Source organism: Engraulis encrasicolus, chromosome 16 (genome assembly GCF_034702125.1).
Source record: "Engraulis encrasicolus isolate BLACKSEA-1 chromosome 16, IST_EnEncr_1.0, whole genome shotgun sequence".
Lineage (NCBI taxonomy): Eukaryota > Metazoa > Chordata > Actinopteri > Clupeiformes > Engraulidae > Engraulis > Engraulis encrasicolus.
The window spans coordinates 14108762-14128849 of NC_085872.1; the positions used below are offsets into that span (position 1 = coordinate 14108762).

At 40.7% G+C, this 20088-nt stretch overlaps 1 protein-coding gene across 1 annotated transcript; it reads left to right on the top strand.

Moving 5' to 3' along the window:
- Positions 1 to 423: 423 nt before the first annotated feature.
- On the top strand, positions 424 to 12666 carry LOC134465204 (profilin-2-like). The gene is made up of 3 exons (XM_063218746.1): positions 424 to 741; positions 6408 to 6600; positions 10095 to 12666. The coding sequence occupies exons 1-3, from the start codon at positions 613 to 615 to the stop codon at positions 10190 to 10192; spliced, it is 420 nt and encodes a 139-aa protein (XP_063074816.1). The 5' UTR covers positions 424 to 612; the 3' UTR covers positions 10193 to 12666.
- Positions 12667 to 20088: the final 7422 nt, after the last annotated feature.

Sequence of the window (20088 nt, forward strand, 5' to 3'; positions counted from 1 at the left end):
TTTAAAAAGCCCTACTTGGCATGATGTGGTCCTATTTTCACAACAACCAGAAGGAACCTCTTGGAAATTATTTGATCAAGACCACTTAAATGGTGGTCAGCAAGCGAAAGTATTGAGCTAGCGCGGTCACTACGGAGGATGATACTCAGGCTAACTTAAAAGTGAAGCAGAGAAGTATTCTGTGCCCGTATTTTGCATCTCGAATGAACATGCAGTTTCAAATTCGTATCCTAAATTATTGAGTTAAAAGGGTAGCAAGAGAGCACAAAAAGAGACTAAAGAAAAGATTAGGGGGATATCTTCCAAAAACGCATCTTGGCGTTTTGATGCAAAGGCCAGAAAGCTGAATCGGACCGCATAACTGCCAGGCGGCAGAAGGCGGAGTGATCTAGGCCCCTAACCTCTTCTTGTTGGGATACACCCCTCACACGGCGCTGTGTGATTACATCGGCTTTCTTTACTTCCCCGGGTAGGACGTGACAACACAGGATCCCGGAAAGAATTTCAAACTCCTTAGTTATTTTCGGAGTATTGCACCAGTTCTCCCAGTTCAACCATTTATTTTCTTTCGGATTTTACAAAGAGATATATATCTTCGTAGACGTCGTTATAATGTCTTGGCAAAGCTACGTGGACAACCTGATGGCTGATAACTGTTGCCAGGATTCCGCCATTGTTGGGTACACGGACGCAAAATATGTCTGGGCTTCATACGCCGGTGGTACATTTACAAACATAACGGTGAGATTCTGGTTGTTACATATGAGCGTTAAGGTGGTGCTGCTCGAAAAGACGGGATTTTTATTTGAGTCTTCACAAAATTCATGCATCATCGCTGGAAAGAACATTGCGGACAGCACGCGTGCAAGGGTTTGTCTGTGGCCCGCGCCGGTTTCCCCCCGGCAATGCTCAGAACTGGTTCGCGGAGACAGCTAGCCTAGTGGAGAAAGGGCCTTTAAAAAAACAAAACAAATAACCATACGGTGCTCTGCATTTTAAATATTTGATATTGCATATAACGTTAGTGAAAACATGCAAGTAATGGCTTATTTGTTTGACATTTTTATTTTTTTGTCACATTTTTTTGCTTTTAGCCTTTTCAGGCCGCTCCCACTTAGCATGGTGTGATTCTACCTAATGGCCTGATGAGGTACTGGGGCTTGATATTTTCAATAACCATTTAATGTAGTCGATCGCTATGCTGTCACTAACTAAATGTATACGCAACATCGAATTCATCTGTGCTGCAATCTGTGACAGGCATATGACTTAAGTTGCATTAAAAAGCATTAGCAGTTCAGAGACTGTTAAGTAGCTAAGCTAAGTAATAGCTCTACATGCACTGTAGTTTATCCTGATGGTCTATCCAGCTATACCGTTTCGTTAATTGCAAATGTAGAGCTCTATGTATGTATAGAAATATTTAAAACTCTACATGAGCTCGTGTGCTTTTGACAAGCACTGACAGTCAATCCGGAACGCACAGCTCATTGAGGGTAGCACTAGCTCTATTTATAACTAGCACAATGCTAGTCGCTGTCGCGGTTCAAGAGAACTTGCTGGCAGTGCAGTCTCAGAATAGGCTAGTGTCTACCGATCTATCTGTCATTTGTTGGAAGCAGCTGACAGGGATGGTAAACTACTGACTTGCTTTAAACGTCCGATGTGTGCTATTTGTACAGACAAAGCAGTTACAGTTCAAATCACGTTCACAACTTGAGCAGATAAATGCTATTTGGTTAGCCAGTAACGTCTGAGCAGTCAATCTATGCTAACCATAGAGCTAGTTAGCGCCAATGCAGTTAGTTAGCGTCCACAGTCTCTAGGATTCCCAGACTGTCGCTCCCAACCCCAATCGCTCCCCGGTCGGTACGCTCCCACTAGCCAGACTATCGAGCCCACCGCCATATAACGGAGCTAGTTATCTTTTTGATGTTAGTTTTTTTGTTTCTAACCCTAAACCTAACCCTAACTCTAAACCTAATCCTAAATTGCTTGTATGTGGCAGTGATAATACGTGAAATATAATCGGGTGGGATCGAACGTCTGGGAGTGATAAAACCACCTGGGGCTACACGTCCGGGAGTGATCTCAGTTGGGAGTGTCCATCTGCCACCGGTCTCTAGTAGTAGGCCTATCCCTTTACTTGAGCATAATAATACACAGATGCACTATTTCGCACGTAACCCTTACATGCATTTTCTAGTCCAGAAAGTTGAATGCTGAACCCGTCATGTGTTGTTTTGCTAATCGGTTGCCTTGATGCTTTTAAGATCAGTTTGCTGCAAAGCACATATTATAAAAATGTAGCCCCAAAATACACTCGTCCTCTCCTGTATATCAACATGCCGAATTTGCCTATGATGGATACGCATGGCATATTCACAATTTCTAGCTTAGCCCTCAAGCAAGTTTACAGTCCCAAGAAAAAGTTTGTACACCCTTTGAAATTTCTTACATTTCTGTCAAAATTTATCATAAAACATGGTCTGATCTTCCCGGAAATCTCAAGAAGGAACAATCAGAGTCTGCTTTAACTAATTCCACACAAACATTTACATGTTATCATATTTTTATTGGCCATAAGGCTATAACATTCACAGGACAGCAAGGCATAAGTAAGTACACCCTTGCATTAAATAGGTTTTAACCCTCAGTTAGTTGCAATATCCTCAACCAGACTTGTCCTGTAGTTGCAGATCAGATTAACAAAAATATCTGGATGTATCTTGTCTCCCTCTTCTTTAGAGAACTGCCTCTCGTCAGCAAGGTTTCTGGGATGTCTGGAGTGCATAGCTTTATTGACTTCATGCCATATAATCTCAATTATTTTTAGTCAGGGCTTTGACTGGACTATTCCAGAATGTGTATTTCATTGTTATGAAGGCATTCTAATTTAGATTTGCTTCTAAAGTATGGGTTGTTGTCACATTTCAGCACCTATCCTCTTATGTGCTTCAACTGTGTGACAGACTTCCTCACGTTTTTTCTGTAAAATATCACAATAAACTTGAGTTCATTGCTCCACTGATAATAGCAAACTTTCAAAGGCCTGAGGCAGCAAGGTAGCCGCATATAATGATGCTCCCGCCACCATACTCAGAAGTGGAGATGTAACCAAGAATAACTAAAAATGGGGTTCATTCTGCCAATCTAAAATTAATGGGGTTTCTGTCCAAAAAAATATTGCTGCACCTTTGAGGTTTGCGAAAAAGCATTTATATGCTTCATAAAATTACTGCAAAATATTCTGTAGACCAACGTTGAAACCAAAGTTGAATTTTTCAGGGGAACACATAGTATCATGTTTGGAGGAGAACTGGAGAACCACACCTTCACCAAAACATCATCTCCACCTTTGAGTATGGTGGCGGGAGAATCATTATATGCGGCTACCTTGGTGCCTCAGGCCCTTGTCAGTTTGCTATTATTAGTGGAACAATGAACTCAGAAGTTCATTGAGATATTTTACAGAAAAAATGTGAGGTAGTCTGTCACACAGTTGAGGCACACAAGAGGATGGGTGCTGAAATGGGACAACAACCCATATTTTAGAGGCAATTGACTTTTGAATTGCTTCATAACAATGAAATACACATTCTGGAATAGCCCAGTCAAAGCTCTGACAAAAAACATTTGAGATGATATGGCATGAAGTCAAGAAAGCTATTCACTCCAGATATCCCAGAAACCTTGCTGCAGAAGGGCAGTTTTCTAAAGAAGAGGGAGTCAAGATACATCCAGATTGTTTTGTTAATCTGATCTGCAACTACAGGAAACATCTGGTTGAGGTTATTGCGACAAACTTAGGGTTAAAACCTATTGAATGCAAGGGTGTACTTACTTATGCCTTTCTGTCCTGTGAATGTTTACATCTTATGGCCAATGAAAATAAGTAAACTTGTAAATGCTTGGGTTGAATTAGTTAAAGCAGACTCTGGTTGTTCCTTCTTGTGATTTCCGGGAAGATCAGATCATGCTTTATGACCAATTTTGACAGAAATGTAAGAAATTTCAAAGGGTGTACAAACTTTTTCTTGGGACTGTATACTACTGCCACCATTGACCTTAGTACTGTATCATTGACTGCTAGGCCGCCTACCCATTTCAGAGGCTCCAACCCAGGGATGGGGATGTCTCTAGGGCCATTTACGGCCCTTGAGGCAGTTTTATCAGGCCCTGACATGATGTAATATGACATATTTTTTTAAAGAAATCTTAGTAATTACATTTGCAATACAATTAAGCTATATTCAGGGGACCTAGAGAAGGTGGAGTCTGTTTTAAAGGTGGCTGCCTTCAAAACAGGCCTAAACTGCAGGGGGACATCCTGGTTAATGTTCATACTACGGCCCTCTGAGGACTTTTACAGCCCTTGGAGGAATTTGAAGTGGCCCCTCGAATGAAAAAGGTTCCTCACCCCTGTTCTAAACTGCCCGAGCAGACAATCAAGTAGTCAAATAAAATAGAGTATCTACTATTTAGCATGCACCTGTCTCTCCGGGAGAGTGTCAATGTTCCCAGCTTACCACGGCCCAATGGTCCCACACATCACTAGTTTTTTAGGCAATAGTGGTCTTGCAGCCCATTGCTTCCACCGAATCTTTCCCTAAAGCCCAACCTCAACAGTATCAGGATAATACGTCTGCAACACAATGTAATGACCCCTAACCACGCGCTACTCATAATAGTAGAGATGGACTAAAACCTTTGCCTAACCATAATTGCAGTGGAATCTAGCCGAAACCTAAGTCAGTAAATACCTACAATATAATACAACAAGATACTTAAGCTTACCTCTGTGGTAGCAATTGGCCTAAAAAAATAATATAAAAAGTCTTTGTGATGTGGGACCAATGGGCTGTGGGAACATAGAGCTGACCTCGTCGCTCCTTTTCTGTGTAGTTTACATGTGACCTCTGGGTCCGCCCAACAGTGGTGTCCTTACATTTGCATTTCAGATCTGTATGTTGTCTTATGCCCCTCCGCCGACATACACAATCAAGGCAAATGCTCAAGTTCTTAACCCTATGATATCGTGTTTCCCAACATGTGCTTTTTTTTAATTATTTTTTTTATTTTTTTAAAGAACTCATCAGCTCTGACGTACGTTTATACTGCCCTATTAATCTGGTATCCCCTTTCTAACCAATGGAAATGCATTAGTGGTCTCTCATGCCCCAAAACAGGCCTTTTTGGAATACTTGTCATTGCATACAGTGCCATCTGTCTGTTAAAACCTCCTATTCAGGCATCTTTATCCACTAAATCATAATGAGGGAAAACATCAGCAGTACTCTTTGACAACTAAAGATGTATTTCATCATCTTATACAATATATTTGTATGCATTTCATTGTTAAAAATGCGCAAAGGGAATAGTGTACCGTAACGGAATCATAGCAGGCCAAGCTGGGTGGAATGGGCCCATGCACTTGTATTACTCCACAAAGAAGGTCAAATTTTCACATTTTATTTTATATACCGGTAATAAGGATACGTGGCATGTAGAATACATTGTTCACAATAGCAGGCCAAGCTGGGTAGAATGGGCCCATGGCATGCACTTGTATTACTCCACAAAGAAGGTCAAATTTTCACATTTTATTTTATATACCGGTAATAAGGATATGTGCATGTAGAATACTTTGTTCATACAATGTACTTCTCAGTGTTTCCCCATGGGCCAAGTAGCATTAGGTGGTGCTACCCCATCATCGGCATGTGTTATATGTGTACCCCCATTGACACATACTGTACGTGTGGCTGTATTGCTCGCTTCTCTCTCTCTCTCTCTCTCTCTCTCTCTCTCTCTGTCTCTCTGTCTGTCTGTCTGTCTGTCTGTCTGTCTGTCTGTCTGTCTGTCTGTCTGTCTGTCTGTCTGTGTCTGTCTGTCTCTGTCTCTGAGTTCACAAAAGGGTATCCAATCACTGGGCCTTTTACGTCCCAGCAAGGGTAGAACACTGGGCATTAAAGGGGTATGCCACTATTTTGGGGCTTAATACAGTTAAAATCGTTGGCCAGGGTTTATAAAGGTGGTAAAGTGTCTTATTTTTCATGTTAAGCGTTGTCTTGCTTTAAGACAAGTTAAAAGAGGGAATATGTCGCTAAGCTAGTGCAAGTCAATTGATCCGTGTAGCATGCCACAATGCTACACGGATACATTGACTTTCACTAGCTTAGCGACATATTCCTTCTTTTAACTTGTCTTAAAGCAAGGCAATGCTTAACATGAAAAATAAGACACTTTACCACCTTCATAAACCCCAGCCAACGATTTTAACTGTAGTAAGCCCCAAAATAGTGGCATACCCCTTTAAGATAGGGCCAATGTTTTAAGTGTTTCTATGGAGTTACTAAGAGTTTTACCTGAAGACTGTTTGTTCCTCTCCCCCCCCCCCCCAACAGACAGAAGAAATAGATGTCATCGTTGGAAAAGACAGAGAGGGATTCTTCACAGGTGGCCTTACCCTAGGCAAGAAGAAGTGTTCTGTTATCAGAGATAGCCTTCAAATCGATGGGGACTGGACAATGGACATCAGGACAAAGAGCCAAGGGGGCGAGCCAACATACAACGTTTCCGTAGGAAGAGCTGGCAAGGGTAATGCTTCTTTTTCATATTGTGTACAGTAACCCAAATGTTTCTTGTTCACATAGCCCAAGATGTTTCAGTAGGGGGAGAGCTGGGCTGATTGCAACACAGGAGTAATGAAACGCCCAGCCTTATATTTTCTCAGAAGTTGTGCACCTCTGTCAAGTCCCCTCGAATTTAGTGAATGAGCCGATAAGTAGTCTGCAGACAAGAGTTATGTCTTTAGACTGCACAATTCCACCGTTATCCCTGTGGTCCTGTTCTTGAGTCCTTAATGTAGCCCCGAGCGTTAGCCACTTCAAAGGGATGACCAACATGATCTCCAAAAATTCCGTGCTCCTGGACACGGATGTTAAGGACACAAAATCTGTGTCCAGGAGCACGGATTTTGCCGGAATTATTTTCCGTGATGGACACACATAGCTCTATGTTTCCACAGTCTTGTGTTTTCTCAGGATTTTTCTAATTTCAAATATTTTTTTCTCAAAAAAACATTTCTTACTGACAGGTTAGGGTTAGGGATTGTTTTGGTCTGGGCACAGCTTGTTTTCTTTCTTTCATTATATGAATTTGATAGCCTATCAACCAACTGGAAAGGTATTTCTCAAAAATATGTCTTTAAAGACAGGTTAAGGTTAGGGAATGTTTTGGTCAGGGCACAACTTAAATTGCTATAGCATTATTTTGTTTAGGATTAGCATTTGGTATGTATTTTCTAATGATAGAGTTAACACAGTGCTGTGGTAAAAGCCTATAGAAAGCACTTCCGTGTGCCCATCACGGAAAACAATTCCGTGTCCAGGAACACGGAAAACAATTCCGTGTCCAGGAACACGGAAAATAATTCCGTGTCCAGGAACACGGAATTTTGGCAAAATCCGTGCTCCTGGACACGGATTTCGTGTCCTTAACATCCGTGTCCGGGAGCACGGAATTTTTGGAGATCAGGCTGGGATGACGGAGGCAGCAGATAAAGTTAAGCGTTTTCTTTTATTCCCTGCCCTTTTACAGTCTAACTTGGGCAAAAGGAGGTGTCCCCCAATAAAACAACAAACACTGTTCACTAAACTAAATAAACTTGCTCACTTCTCGTTCAGCACGGCTTCACTCAATTAAGTTCTCGTCAGCTCTGATTACAAGTTAGTGAACGTTATTGATCCCTTATTGATAACCCCGCCCATTGTCAATACCTGTCCTATCTCTTAATAATGATTACTACCTGTGGAGATTCTGTTACATGTACATGGGTATTGTTTTGGGGAATACTATGATCACTCAGGAGGAAACATTGCAACTTGCAACAATCCAACTTGCATGACTGCTACCTTATAGTTAGCATCAGGGCTCTAAATTAACTTTTTCCACCACCAGCCAATTTGGCTAGTGGACATTTTTTCTTACCAGCCAAACAGAAGTTCAACTAGCCATTTTTTTAATCTCGCCAAAATAAACTATGCATTAGGCTAGTTTTTTTTTTTCTAATTAAATGGTCATTTTGTCCAACTGTTTCTACAACACAGATACACTATAGGCCTGCATAGGCTACTATATGCCTACATAATAAGCATATTATAGGCTATATATTTTTTCATTATTTTTTAACTTCTGCTTTATTTTTTACTTTCATTACTTAGGCCTAATTAATTTGATTAGTTTTTGTTCAATTCCTCTGAAAGCAGCTGAATCACATCACACAAGCCACTCACATAACAGACCTTTAACATAGGCCTACAGTGACCAAGCACACAGCCAAACACTACAAAACCTCACATACGCACACCCCAAGGAAGGAGAGGAGAGAGGAGGAGCTCTTCTCTACCATGCGCAGCAAAATGACAAGAAGCCTAGTTTAATTAAAAGTAAATAATATCTCGGGAATCTTCGCTTCCTTTGTTACTTCCACAGCTTCGTCGTTGGTTGCTTTTTTTTTTCTTTTCGATGGCGTGGGCTTTCCAACTTAGTTGCGCCAGGACTCTGAACATTTCAGAAGACAACTGAACTGACAGCTACGGTCACACTACTCTGACAGTCGGCTCTCCTCCTCTGCCCTGGTCGCTATTTCGTTCCACAACCACTCATTTTTAACGTCACTATTTACAATTACTACTAGCATTCACCAAACACAGAACCTTGCTCTAACCCCCGCCACATTCTCATCACTCGCAGAAAACACTGCGCAAGTCCTGTTATTGAAACGGTCTGGGTCTCGCTGCTTAAAAAATGCAGCCTGTTACAGCAAGGTTCATAGTAATAATAACAGTAGTGACGTTAAAAAGGTTGTAGCGAAAGCGACGAGAGCATAGGAGGAGAGCTGCCTGTCAGAATAGTGTGAGCGCAGCTTAGCTGACAGAAGGCTGGTCGTCTGAAATGTTTTCAATCCTGGCGCGCGCAACAGCATGGAGTCGACGCTCGATGCACTGGAAAGCCCACGGTGGGAGTCTACCTCGTGACGCTAGTGCCCATGGGTAATGTAGGAAATCTCGCCGTATAACGTTCGTCAGAGCAGCGGTTTACCGTTCATAAGTTACTGTACTCGGGCGCTACTAGCCAAATTGGCGGGTAGGTATTTTTGTCTACTAGCCAAAATTAATTTTCACCCGTGTTTGGCGTGTTGGCGTGTGTTAATTTAGAGCCCTGGTTTGCATTACATGTGATGTGAGCTTTCTAATGAATATGTATTACACCCAGTCATATATACTGTACATTCCAAGGCATAATCATAATCAATTAAAATGTGCCCCCACCCTGTATCATGCCATATCTTCCAACAAGGTGCTAGGTCAGTCATAGTATGTTGAAGGTCTAAGTTCAAAATATTCAGAGGTTTAGTTTAGTTTACTATCTCTGATGGAATGCAGCCTTTCTGAATTTCTTACCCACCCCCCCTGTCCACTCTCTCCCTCAAGTTTCCCTTCATCCTACTGCAACTACTACACCCCACCTGTTCTGTGTATTTCTTCTTGTTATGTACTAAAAAAATATTGCTATTTTCCCCACTCATGCATGTGTGTAACAAACTGCCCTTTAAGCTTTTATGATAATAATTCCTACTGTCCTGTTTGATCCCTTCCTTAACGTCTGCATTTTCTCAACTTCCCCTTTTTCTCTATCTCTTTCTCTTCCAGTCTTGGTTCTTGTTATGGGCAAAGAAGGGGTCCACGGAGGCGGATTGAATAAGAAGGCGTACACAATGGCGAAATACTTGAGGGATTCGGGGTTTTAATGTCGCTCACAAAGCTTAAGGTTTAATTGAGGGACAGAAAATGGTGGGGGGGGGGAAAACTCTGCGGTTAAAATTTCTCCCTGCAAACAGTTATTGTCTTGGGGCCGGGGGGCAAAATAATAGCATATGAGGAAAGATGGTGGTAAGATGTATTTTGTCATTTTGTGTGTGTGTGAGTGACTGAGAGAGCGAGAGAGTGTCCCTCTTGTCAGCTGGGGGAAAGACCTTTTTTGGGTTGTGTTCATTTGTCATCTTTTTGTTTCCTTTTTGTGTACTCTAGCTTTGGTTTTAGTCATGGGAAAGGAAGGTATCCATGGAGGGCAGCTGAACAAGAAAGCTTTTACCATGGCCGACTACCTGAGGAAATCTGGATACTAAAGCGGCCCCTCCCCATCCCCATCCCCATCCGCACAGACAGACAGCAGCATACTCATTAAAGCACACCTCTATCCCCCAACATGTGGACAGCACTACCAGGCTTGATTAGCAGATCCATTGTCTGTCTTTATGTTTTCTTTTGCCCCCCTTTTTTTACAACATGTCTATTATTCTGCCCCCTTCTGAATCTGCAATCGTCTGCTGTTTAAATGATTCTGAGATGTCAGCCGGCCCGTCAGTCACCCAGTCATCTCCTTGTTGTGCCACACCGAAAAATAAGCATGTTTGATGGTTTAGTGTATGGGGGATAAGGTGTGCTGTGCAGGCTTTGGTATGTGTAAAACTATTACAATTTGGACCTTACCCAGTAATTTTTTTTTGCAATTTGATGTGTCGTTTAGTTCCATATAGACAAGTTAGTATAATGGTGCTGCACAAAACAGCTTTGGGTAGATATGTCCTCTCGTGCTAAGAGCCAGTCCTGAGCTCTGATGGTCTTCCTGTTTGTACAGCATGCCACGGGAGGGTACACTGCATGTCAAGTTTATTTGTAACAACACACTTCATACCACAGGCATATAATCAATATGCTTGCATATCTTTAGTTGAAATGTCATTGTTTGTTTTTTTGTTTGTTTGTTTTTGTTTTTCATCTGATTAATTTTATTGCATACTACAACTTTTTTTTTTTTGCTCAAAGGTTATCTTGAGGAGTTTTCTGAATTTACCTTTTTTATTATTATTATTTGATTGCATTTTGATCAACAACTTTCGCTGTTGTGGTCAGACATGGTCTTTCATGCCGGTGTGTGTGTGTAGGTAATGTTGGAATCTGGTTGAGATGGCAGATCAGCATTTAAGAAGAGAGGGGTGTATTACCCTAGACAGAGCCTTGGATCATGGACTGTGCAAGGACATTCCACCGGTACAATGGCTCAGGCACTTACCTGTGTTTTTTGCCACTTTTTTTTTTTAAACAAATGTGCTGCCATCCCAGTGTAACTGTTTTTTGCGTCCAGTTTTTCTCTATAGGACCAATTGTTTTTGTTGCATCAAGGGGTTTACTAACAGGACTGCGCTTGGAACTGATGTGAAGGATGAGTGATGAGTGCTCGCTTCATCTGTTTGCTGACTAAACATGTTATAAAAGATAAAAACACATAATCACTCATGTCATAACACTTAACTTTACAACTCTACTGGGTCACATGACTGTAAAAATGGTTTAACTTGACATGTCTAAACAAATCAGTGCTACAAAGAATATAACACTTTATACTTGATCGTCACTCATGAATGTCACAAGACCTATGAAGTGGATTGATGGATTGGCAGTCAGCTTAAACTTTGTCACGAGTTACTTGGAAGAATGCACTTGACTATTCATCCATGATGTGAAGGAAACCATTTGGAATTGCCTTGTGCTCTTCATCAAATGCAATGTATGGAACTGTCATAGCACGGTACAAAACATTAAAAAGACAAAAAAAATTAAATATGAAACTGTGTACATTACATTTTCTGGGATATGTTGGTGTTGGAAAAATGACCACTGTAGTCAGTGTTGTGGAAAATCAAAGGACAAAAAGTGGTAATATTTTACTTGACCCCAGTGTCCTAAGCATGTCATTACAGTGTGGTGATGGTGTCATGACACCGTCATAAATAAGTCATAAACATCATGCCCATGTCATAAACATTTTAAGACTGTTGGCCTTAAGTGACATTCGGTTATGGCAAAGACCGAATGTCACTTAAGGCCAACAGTCAAAAAATGATTATGACATGGACATAATGTTCATGACGCATGCATTACTGTGCCATGACACTATTATGACACTGTAATGACATGCTTATGACACCAGCGTCAAAGTGTTACCCAAAAAGCTGTATCCTGTGCCATACTGTAGATCTGTTGCTACTGTGAGATGGATTTTTAACCGTTGCCTTGCAAGAAGCCCTTTCTTCAATGGCACTTAACTGTGGGATATTGGCGTTAAACCAAAAATCGTATAAGAGAGAAAAATATGTCGAACTCCGCCCATCCAATCCAAAGGATTGTGCTCAAAATTCGGTCTCCTAAGGGGGCGTTGTCCCTTCCTTCTTCTCTTTTTGTGGTGTTTGCACAAGTGCGCTACCGCCATCTGCAGCGCTAAGGGAACTACATTATTCTCAACCTCAAGACTCCTAAGGTCTCCTAAAGGGTCGTTCACCCGACATCACATGATACCGGAAAAGAACCAGTCTGAAGTATCTCTCTCTCATATACGATTCTCTGGTTAAACTCTTCCAGGGATTGTGGAATATGTACAGATTAAAAAAGTTCTAGGTTTAATCACCAAAATGTGGTTTTTGTTCCCTTTTTTCATACACCTGAATACAGTGGAGCAGTTGATAACTCTTCATGGAGAAAATGCCATGATTTATTAACCATCTTGTTTACAGACAGATCAAATAAATGTATTCCAACCATATATATGTGGTCAAAGTTGATTTTTTTTTAACATATATATTGCCAAAAAGCAGCACTAAAATCTGGTGGTCTGTGACTAAATGTTTGGGTCAATTGGAGATGCTTGGCTTGGCCACACTCAGGTTAATTGGGCCATTGGGTGACATGGGTCAGATGAGCATTCAGTGCCACTTGAGGTCCTTTTAGCCTGAGGCAGCTGCAAAAAAAAGTAGTGGTGTCAACAATAATCGATTTGGCAATATAATGCGGGGCATGGACAATTCAATTCAATGCGACAAGTTCCATAATCGATTCGGCATTTTTTCTTAAGTTTCAACTACTTTCGTGGATATTTCTGGAACAAATGAATGTTAAATTAAATAAAAGCATTTCAAAGCATTGAAAACTGCAAGACTGATACAGAAAACAGCCAATAAAATGTTGCTCAGTATCAGACTACTTGTATTGCCTCATCATGACTGATGAAACATTTGCTTTGCTTTCAGCAGAAATGTAATGCATTGCAATGCATTGTAGAATTGAATCGCATTGAATCGCTACCTCCCGAGTCATAATCAAATCAAATCGTGAGGGCAGTGCCAATGCACACCACTAAAAAAAACGTCTGCTTAATGTCTAAGTCCTTTTTGGGAAAAGGAGCCCTGTGCTTATTAAAACCTAAATATCTCAGCCTCCAAAACTCCTAAAAACACGAGTTGAATTTAAAAGCTAGGACCTTCATCTTGCATTAGAATGTGCTCATTCAGTTCTAACATATTCTCATTTTTAATAATAAAAAAAGCTAAAATTTCAAGAGCCTGAATGCAGCGCATATGTCACTCCAGGTACCAAAGGTCAACCAATGTATACGCAGCATCAGGCTAAAATGGGTTAACGAACTAACATTAAGGCTATGTGATGGGTGAACCCTTGTATGGACAGAACATTTTCATTGCATAGAAGAATGAAATGCATTTCAGTGGTGAAAACTAAAAGTGAAAGTAAATTATAGTAATAGAAATGTTGACATAAAAAATGAAAATCCGTTGGTCCATTTTAGTTGAAAATGTTTAAGTAATTTGATAATGAGCCACCTCTCAATGGGATTTTTTTTTATCTCTGGAACTTACAGCAGTATTATAGCATATTTGAAGAGGAAGATTTCAGGGGATATCAATAGACCTGTATTTAAAATGTGATCTGTATGTAAAAATGTGATTAAGGCACTGGAAGTATGCCATCAGTTCCTTTGGAGATTTGGAATGTAGGATTACTGCTGCTAATCAGTGATCAAAATGCGATTTAGCAGAAGCTTGTCACTGCTATCTGTAATTTGTGGAAGATATGTATGTAAGACATTTCTGTCTGACCTGTATAGGGTGACCAAAGAAGGGGTGTTTTATTTTTGCTTTAAGACAAAATCAACTCTTGCATACTGGCAGCAAGGCCTGCTCATACAGGTAAGGTGTCAGTACAACCCTCAAAATGGCTTTGAGCTGATAACTTTGTGGCATGACTGACACTGCGATTGGCCAGTCAAAGTAATAATAATAATAATAATAATACATGTTATTTTAAGCGCCTTTCAAGATACCCAAGGTCACTTTACAATTAAAACAGAGAAATAACATTAGATAAAGTATAACATAGTATCAATGAATAAAAAATAGGAGAATAACTAAAATGTAAAATAAAATAAAATAAAAATAAAAAATAAGAAAAAAAGTAGAATACGTTTGAAAATAAAATGAAATGAAAAATAGAGTAATAATTAAAGTAAGTGTAAGTGCCCGTCAGTGTGACTGAAATACAATAGTGAAGAGGTGTGTCTTAAGCTTTGATTTAAAAGCAGACAGTGTAGAACACTGACGAAGTGACAGTCGGAGTGAGTTCCATGCGGCCAGCAACACTGAATGCCCTGTCGCCCATGGTGCGCAGCTGTGTGGAGGGAATGGTAAGGAGGAGTGTGTCAGTGGAGCGTAGTGTGCTGGTGGGACTGTATGGGGTGAGGAGAGTTGTGATGTAGGAGAGTGCAAGGTTATGCTGGTAGCCACACTTAAGACCACATGGTCAATTGGCTGAAAGGCTTTATAGAAAAAAGTATGACTGTTCAATTTTTGTGTGATCTTATCAAATTTTTGTGTCATGAAAGAAAGGGTGAACCATTTTACACAATGAAAAGAACCACCTTTGGCAGCAACTACATTCATGTTTTCATTTCGAAATGAAAAGGGATTAAAAGGGAGGTCATCGGTGTGTGTTTCAACTTTTCTTTACATTGAAATTTTACATTTTGAGTCTGCACCCGGCTAAAGTAGATGGGTGTGAGTTTTGAATGAAATCCTATGGAGATTATCATGATCTGCTTCTGTAGTCACAGTGCATGTTGACATGCATGCTTCTTTAGGTGTAATTCAGATTTCCAATGTTGACGGCATTCATACATCCCCAAACCATGTCAGTCGCTCAACCATGGTTGACTAGCCAGATGATGCACTTTTTTTTGGTAAAATTCACTTGTTTACCACCACACATGCTTAGCACCATCTAAAGCAAATTTGTTTATCTTGGTCTCATCAGACCACACAACATGGTTCCAGTGATCCATATCCTTGGTCTGTTCATCTCTCTTGAGACCAAGATAAAAAAAATCATGTTGTGTGGTCTGAATCCATAGGATTTCATTCAAAACTCACACCCATTTATTTTAGCCAGATGCAGACTCAAAATGTAACAATCCAATGTAAAGAAAGGTTGAAACACACACAGATGACCTCCCTTTTAATCCCTTTTCATTTTGAAATGAAAAAATGAATGTAGTTGCTGCCAAAGGTGGTTCTACAAAGGCTGTGAATACTTGTGTAGGCCCTAAATATGATTTCTTTGTTTTTTTTATTTTAATACATTTTCAAAAACTCTCTAAAACTCTTTTTTTCACGTGGTCATAATGAGGTACAGTTAGGGCCATAAATATTTGGACATCTGCACAATTTTCATCTTTTTGGTGCTGTACACCATCCCAATGGATTTGAAATGAAACAAAGACTTTCAGCTTTAATATGGGGGTGTTTGCGTCCAAATCGAGTGAACTGTGAAGGAATTATGACATTTTCTATCAGTGCCACCCCATTTTTAAGGGACCAAAAGTAATTGGACAGTCTAGTATTTATACATCAAAATTTCAATTTTTAATTATTTGGTTGCAAATACTTTCCAGTCAGTTACAGCCTGTAATTTGCAATCCATAGACGTCAATAGACACTGGGTTTTATCTCTGGTGATGCTATGGTGAGCTCTCTATTGCAACAGTCTTCAGTTCCTGCTTATTCCCTTCAGTTTTGCCTCCAGCAAGTAAAATGCTTGCTCAACCGTACTCAGGTGAGGTGATTGACTGGGCCATTGAATAGTATTCCACTTTTTTGGGGTAGAAATGGCTTAGTGGCTTTCAGATGAAACTTTGGGTCATTGTCCATCTGCACCGTGAAGCATTGTCCAATGAGTTCAGAACCATTAGGTTTAATATGACATGATAATACAGCCTGAAAATCTTCAGAATTCATCCTGTGGCTTTTGTCGGAAGTCCTCATCATCAATAAATACAGGGGAAAATAGTATTGACAGATATGCATGCCCACACCATGACACTACCACCACCACGATTCACTGATTGGGTGGTATGCTTTGAATCATGAGCAGTTCCTTCCCTTCTCTATACTCCTTTCTTCCCATTACACTTGTACAAGATGATTTTTGTCTCCTCTGTCCATAGGATGTAGCTCAAGACCTATACAATCTTTTTAAGACGTTGTTTGGCAAAGCCAAATCTGGTATTGCTATTTCTGATGCAATCAATAATTTACATCCTTTAGTAAACCCTCTGTATTTCCTAAGGTGAAGTGTTCCTCAATGTTCTTGATCTTTTTCTTGATTGTTGCCTTGGACATGTATCCACCGTTCACCTGGACACTGTTCTACATCTGGCCAACTGTTGGGAGATGGGTTTTTGTTCACCAGATACAGAATATTGTCTGTCATCCATAGCATTTGTCTTCCATGTCTGCCAGGTAATTTGGTGTTACTTTTTTTCCAACATTCTGAACTCTTGAATTAGTCGTATTCAATGTTTCCCCATCTCTCAAATGGGTTTGTTTTGTTTTTTTTTCAACCTTATGATGGCTTACATTACTGATGGTGACAGGTGGACTTTGGATCTCATGGATATTCCGTAAAAATATATAGAAATGCTAATGGAACACTTCAAATTAACTCCAAGACCTTGTATTGACATCTTGGTGATGGTGTAGTAAGGGAATAACACACATCTGACTGGAAAATAGCTGAAAAGCCAATTACTTTTGATCCCTTGAAAAGTGGGCAACACACACAAAAAACGTTGCGATTTCATTCCTGTTTGTGCGATATGGATTTTAACACCCTCACATTAACGCTGAGAGTCTACAGTTAATGCACAGCTTGTTTGTTTTATTTCAAATCCATTGTACTGGGGTATAGAGTGGAAAAGGATGATAATTGTGTTGCTGTCCAAATATTTCTGGCCCTAACTGTATTTATGTTACATTTTGAGGACAGAGATTAATGTAATACAATTTGGAATAAGGCTGTAACATAATAAAATGCGGGAAAAGTGAAGCGCTGTGAATACTTTCCGGATGGACTGTATATAGTCAATCAGCTTGATACATCTTCATAGATAGAGGGGGGCTACAACCCAGCAGAGGGTGTAAGGAGCCTACAAGAGAAGCCGTGCCAATGGCTCCCTCTACTGTTTGCATAATAGGTGTAAAACTGATTCACAATCAGTGATGCTTCCTGATTGGAAAGGCTGATTTCCCAGAAGTAGCAATGATTTACATGTACCCTATATTACCAAAAGTATTCACTCACCCATCCAAATGGTCAATCACGTGTCCTCATCACTTGACCAAGATCTGCAGACTGTTTTTACAAACATTTGTGAAAGAATGGGCTGCTCTCAATAGCTCAGTGAACTCCTGTGTGGAATGGTCATAGGATGCCACATGTGCAACAATAACCAGCAATGAAATGTCCTCGCCCCCAAGTATTCCACATTCAACTGTCAGCTTTATCATAAGAAAATGGAAGAATTTTGGGAACAACAGCAACTCAGCCACAAAGTGGTATTCCACGTATTACCACGGAGCTACAAACTTCATGTGACCTTCAGATTAGCCCAAGAGAGCAGAGAGCTTCATGGAATGAGTTTTCATGGCTGAGCAGCTGCATCCAAGCCATACATCACCAAGTGCAATGCAAAGTGTTGGATGCAGTGGAGTAAAGGAGTGGTATGGTGGGGGTACATGTATCAAATGTGTGGAGAATTGTCACATTGGAAAATAGAACAATTAGTGAGGGGGTACTCGTGAAATAAAAGGTTTAAGGGGTATGCAAGACAAAAAGGTTGGGAAACACCGGTGTGAAGGCTGCCACCACTGGACTCTGCAGTTGAGATGCATTCTCTGGAGTGATGAATCATGCTTTTCTGGAAATCTGATGGACGAATCTGAATTTGCAGAACTGTACATTCCAGACTGAATTGTGCCGAGTGTGAAATGTGTTTTTCAGGAGTTGGCCCCTTGTGAATTTCCAGTGAAAGGAACTTTGAATGTTTCAGGATGATAAAACATTTGCACACAAGCAACCTTGTGGAAACAGTTTGGAGCGGGCCCCTGCCTCTTCCAACATGACCGTGCACCAGTGCACAAAGCAAGGTCCATAAAGACATGGATTACAGAGTTTGGTATGGATGAACTTGACTGGCCTGCACAGACTGACTTAACACTCATTATTTGTACATCTTCACAGCAGCAACTCAATTGGCAGCATAGAGTGTATGTACACTACATGCTGTGTACAAGTATTTGTGACTTCTTAATTTCTACACATCTGTCACACTTATCATATTCAGATCATCAAGCAAATTCAAATCTTAAACAACAATAACCCAGGTAAGCCTAAACGCAGATTTTCTAGGATGATTTTATAAAGGTGTGTGTGTGTGTGTGTGCGCGCACGTGCACGCATTACCATCCAAACCATTATTCTGAGTGAAAAGTTAGCCTAATTGTGTCCCTTGTTAAATAAATGGTGAGGCAGGCTGACTGTGTTATTATTGTAGGTTATTGTTCACAACTGGGTTAACATTTACAGCCACCTAGGCCTGATTGCACAGATCTTTCAAATCAAGAGATCATTTTCAAACAGTAGGCCTATTTGACTGCCTATACGTCACTATTTTGTCTTGAGATTTTGTTCCGCACAAAGACCTGCTGAATCAAGGTAGGTCTAGTTTAAAACAAAAAACAAAACAAAAAACATTGGTTTAATTAGCTCCAACACAATGAGATATCCAGTAACACTGCAAAGAAACAAGGTCAAGAGGGCGTGTTTGCAAATAGCCCAATGAGCCTGCCAGAAGATCAGAAAGACCAGAGCCATCTAATATCAGAGTTACGCCACTCCCATGAACCTCTATGGACCAATCTTTCCACAGCAATGGCGGCTCTCATGGAGCCTCACGGAGCGTTAACATGGAAATCCCCATTGACTTTAGTTCTATTAGAAGTTACTTAGTTCCAGGAGGTGGCCGTAGAACACAGAAAATGTGGTAAAGGTAATGTAATTTGTTTGTACTTAATCTTTGTTTGGTATGTGATGGTTCTGTGTTAGTTTCCAACGAACAGAAGTTTACTGTTAAGAAACATTTTAATCTACGCGAATCACATCACCAACCGACTTCCTGGTCCCCGGTTTGCGCAACTCTGATATTAGATGGCTCTGAGAAAGACCAGAAAACATGATGGTTGAAGGAGGACGACCTTTCTTCCTCCACTTGTGCTTGTGGCCTCGCCCCGCCTCCTGGCCCCTCCTCCGTGCAGAAAAATAAAGTTTCTCAGCTGTTAGCCAAGCCACAACAACTTTTGGGGGATTGTTTTTCATTCAACATCCCAATTGCAAATGAGAAAAAGACTTTACAATAGAGTTTTGCAAGATATTGAAATATAATGCTGTTGTCAGCGATGTCATCATGACATTACTTCCTGGTACGAGGCCACAAGCACAAGTGGAGGAAGCAAGGTCGCATATTGGAATGCACTCATGACAAGCACTCAGGGGTGCCGACAGGGAAGGACAAAGGGGACAGTTGTCCCAGGACCAGGGAGAGAGGGGCCCCAGAATTGGGTCCGTATTACATTGTATGTATTGGGCTGGGAGCCCTTACTCACGACTTTGTCCTGGGCCCAGCCAAAGCTGTCAGCGGCCCTGCATGCATTCGCAATCAATTAGCACTAGGTTGCCCGAATTCAATTAGCGTTCGTTATCCAATTGACCATAGACACGCTTGCCCATAAACTATATAGACACCTTAATTGTTCACGTCAGTATACTTTGTGTCACTCGTGTG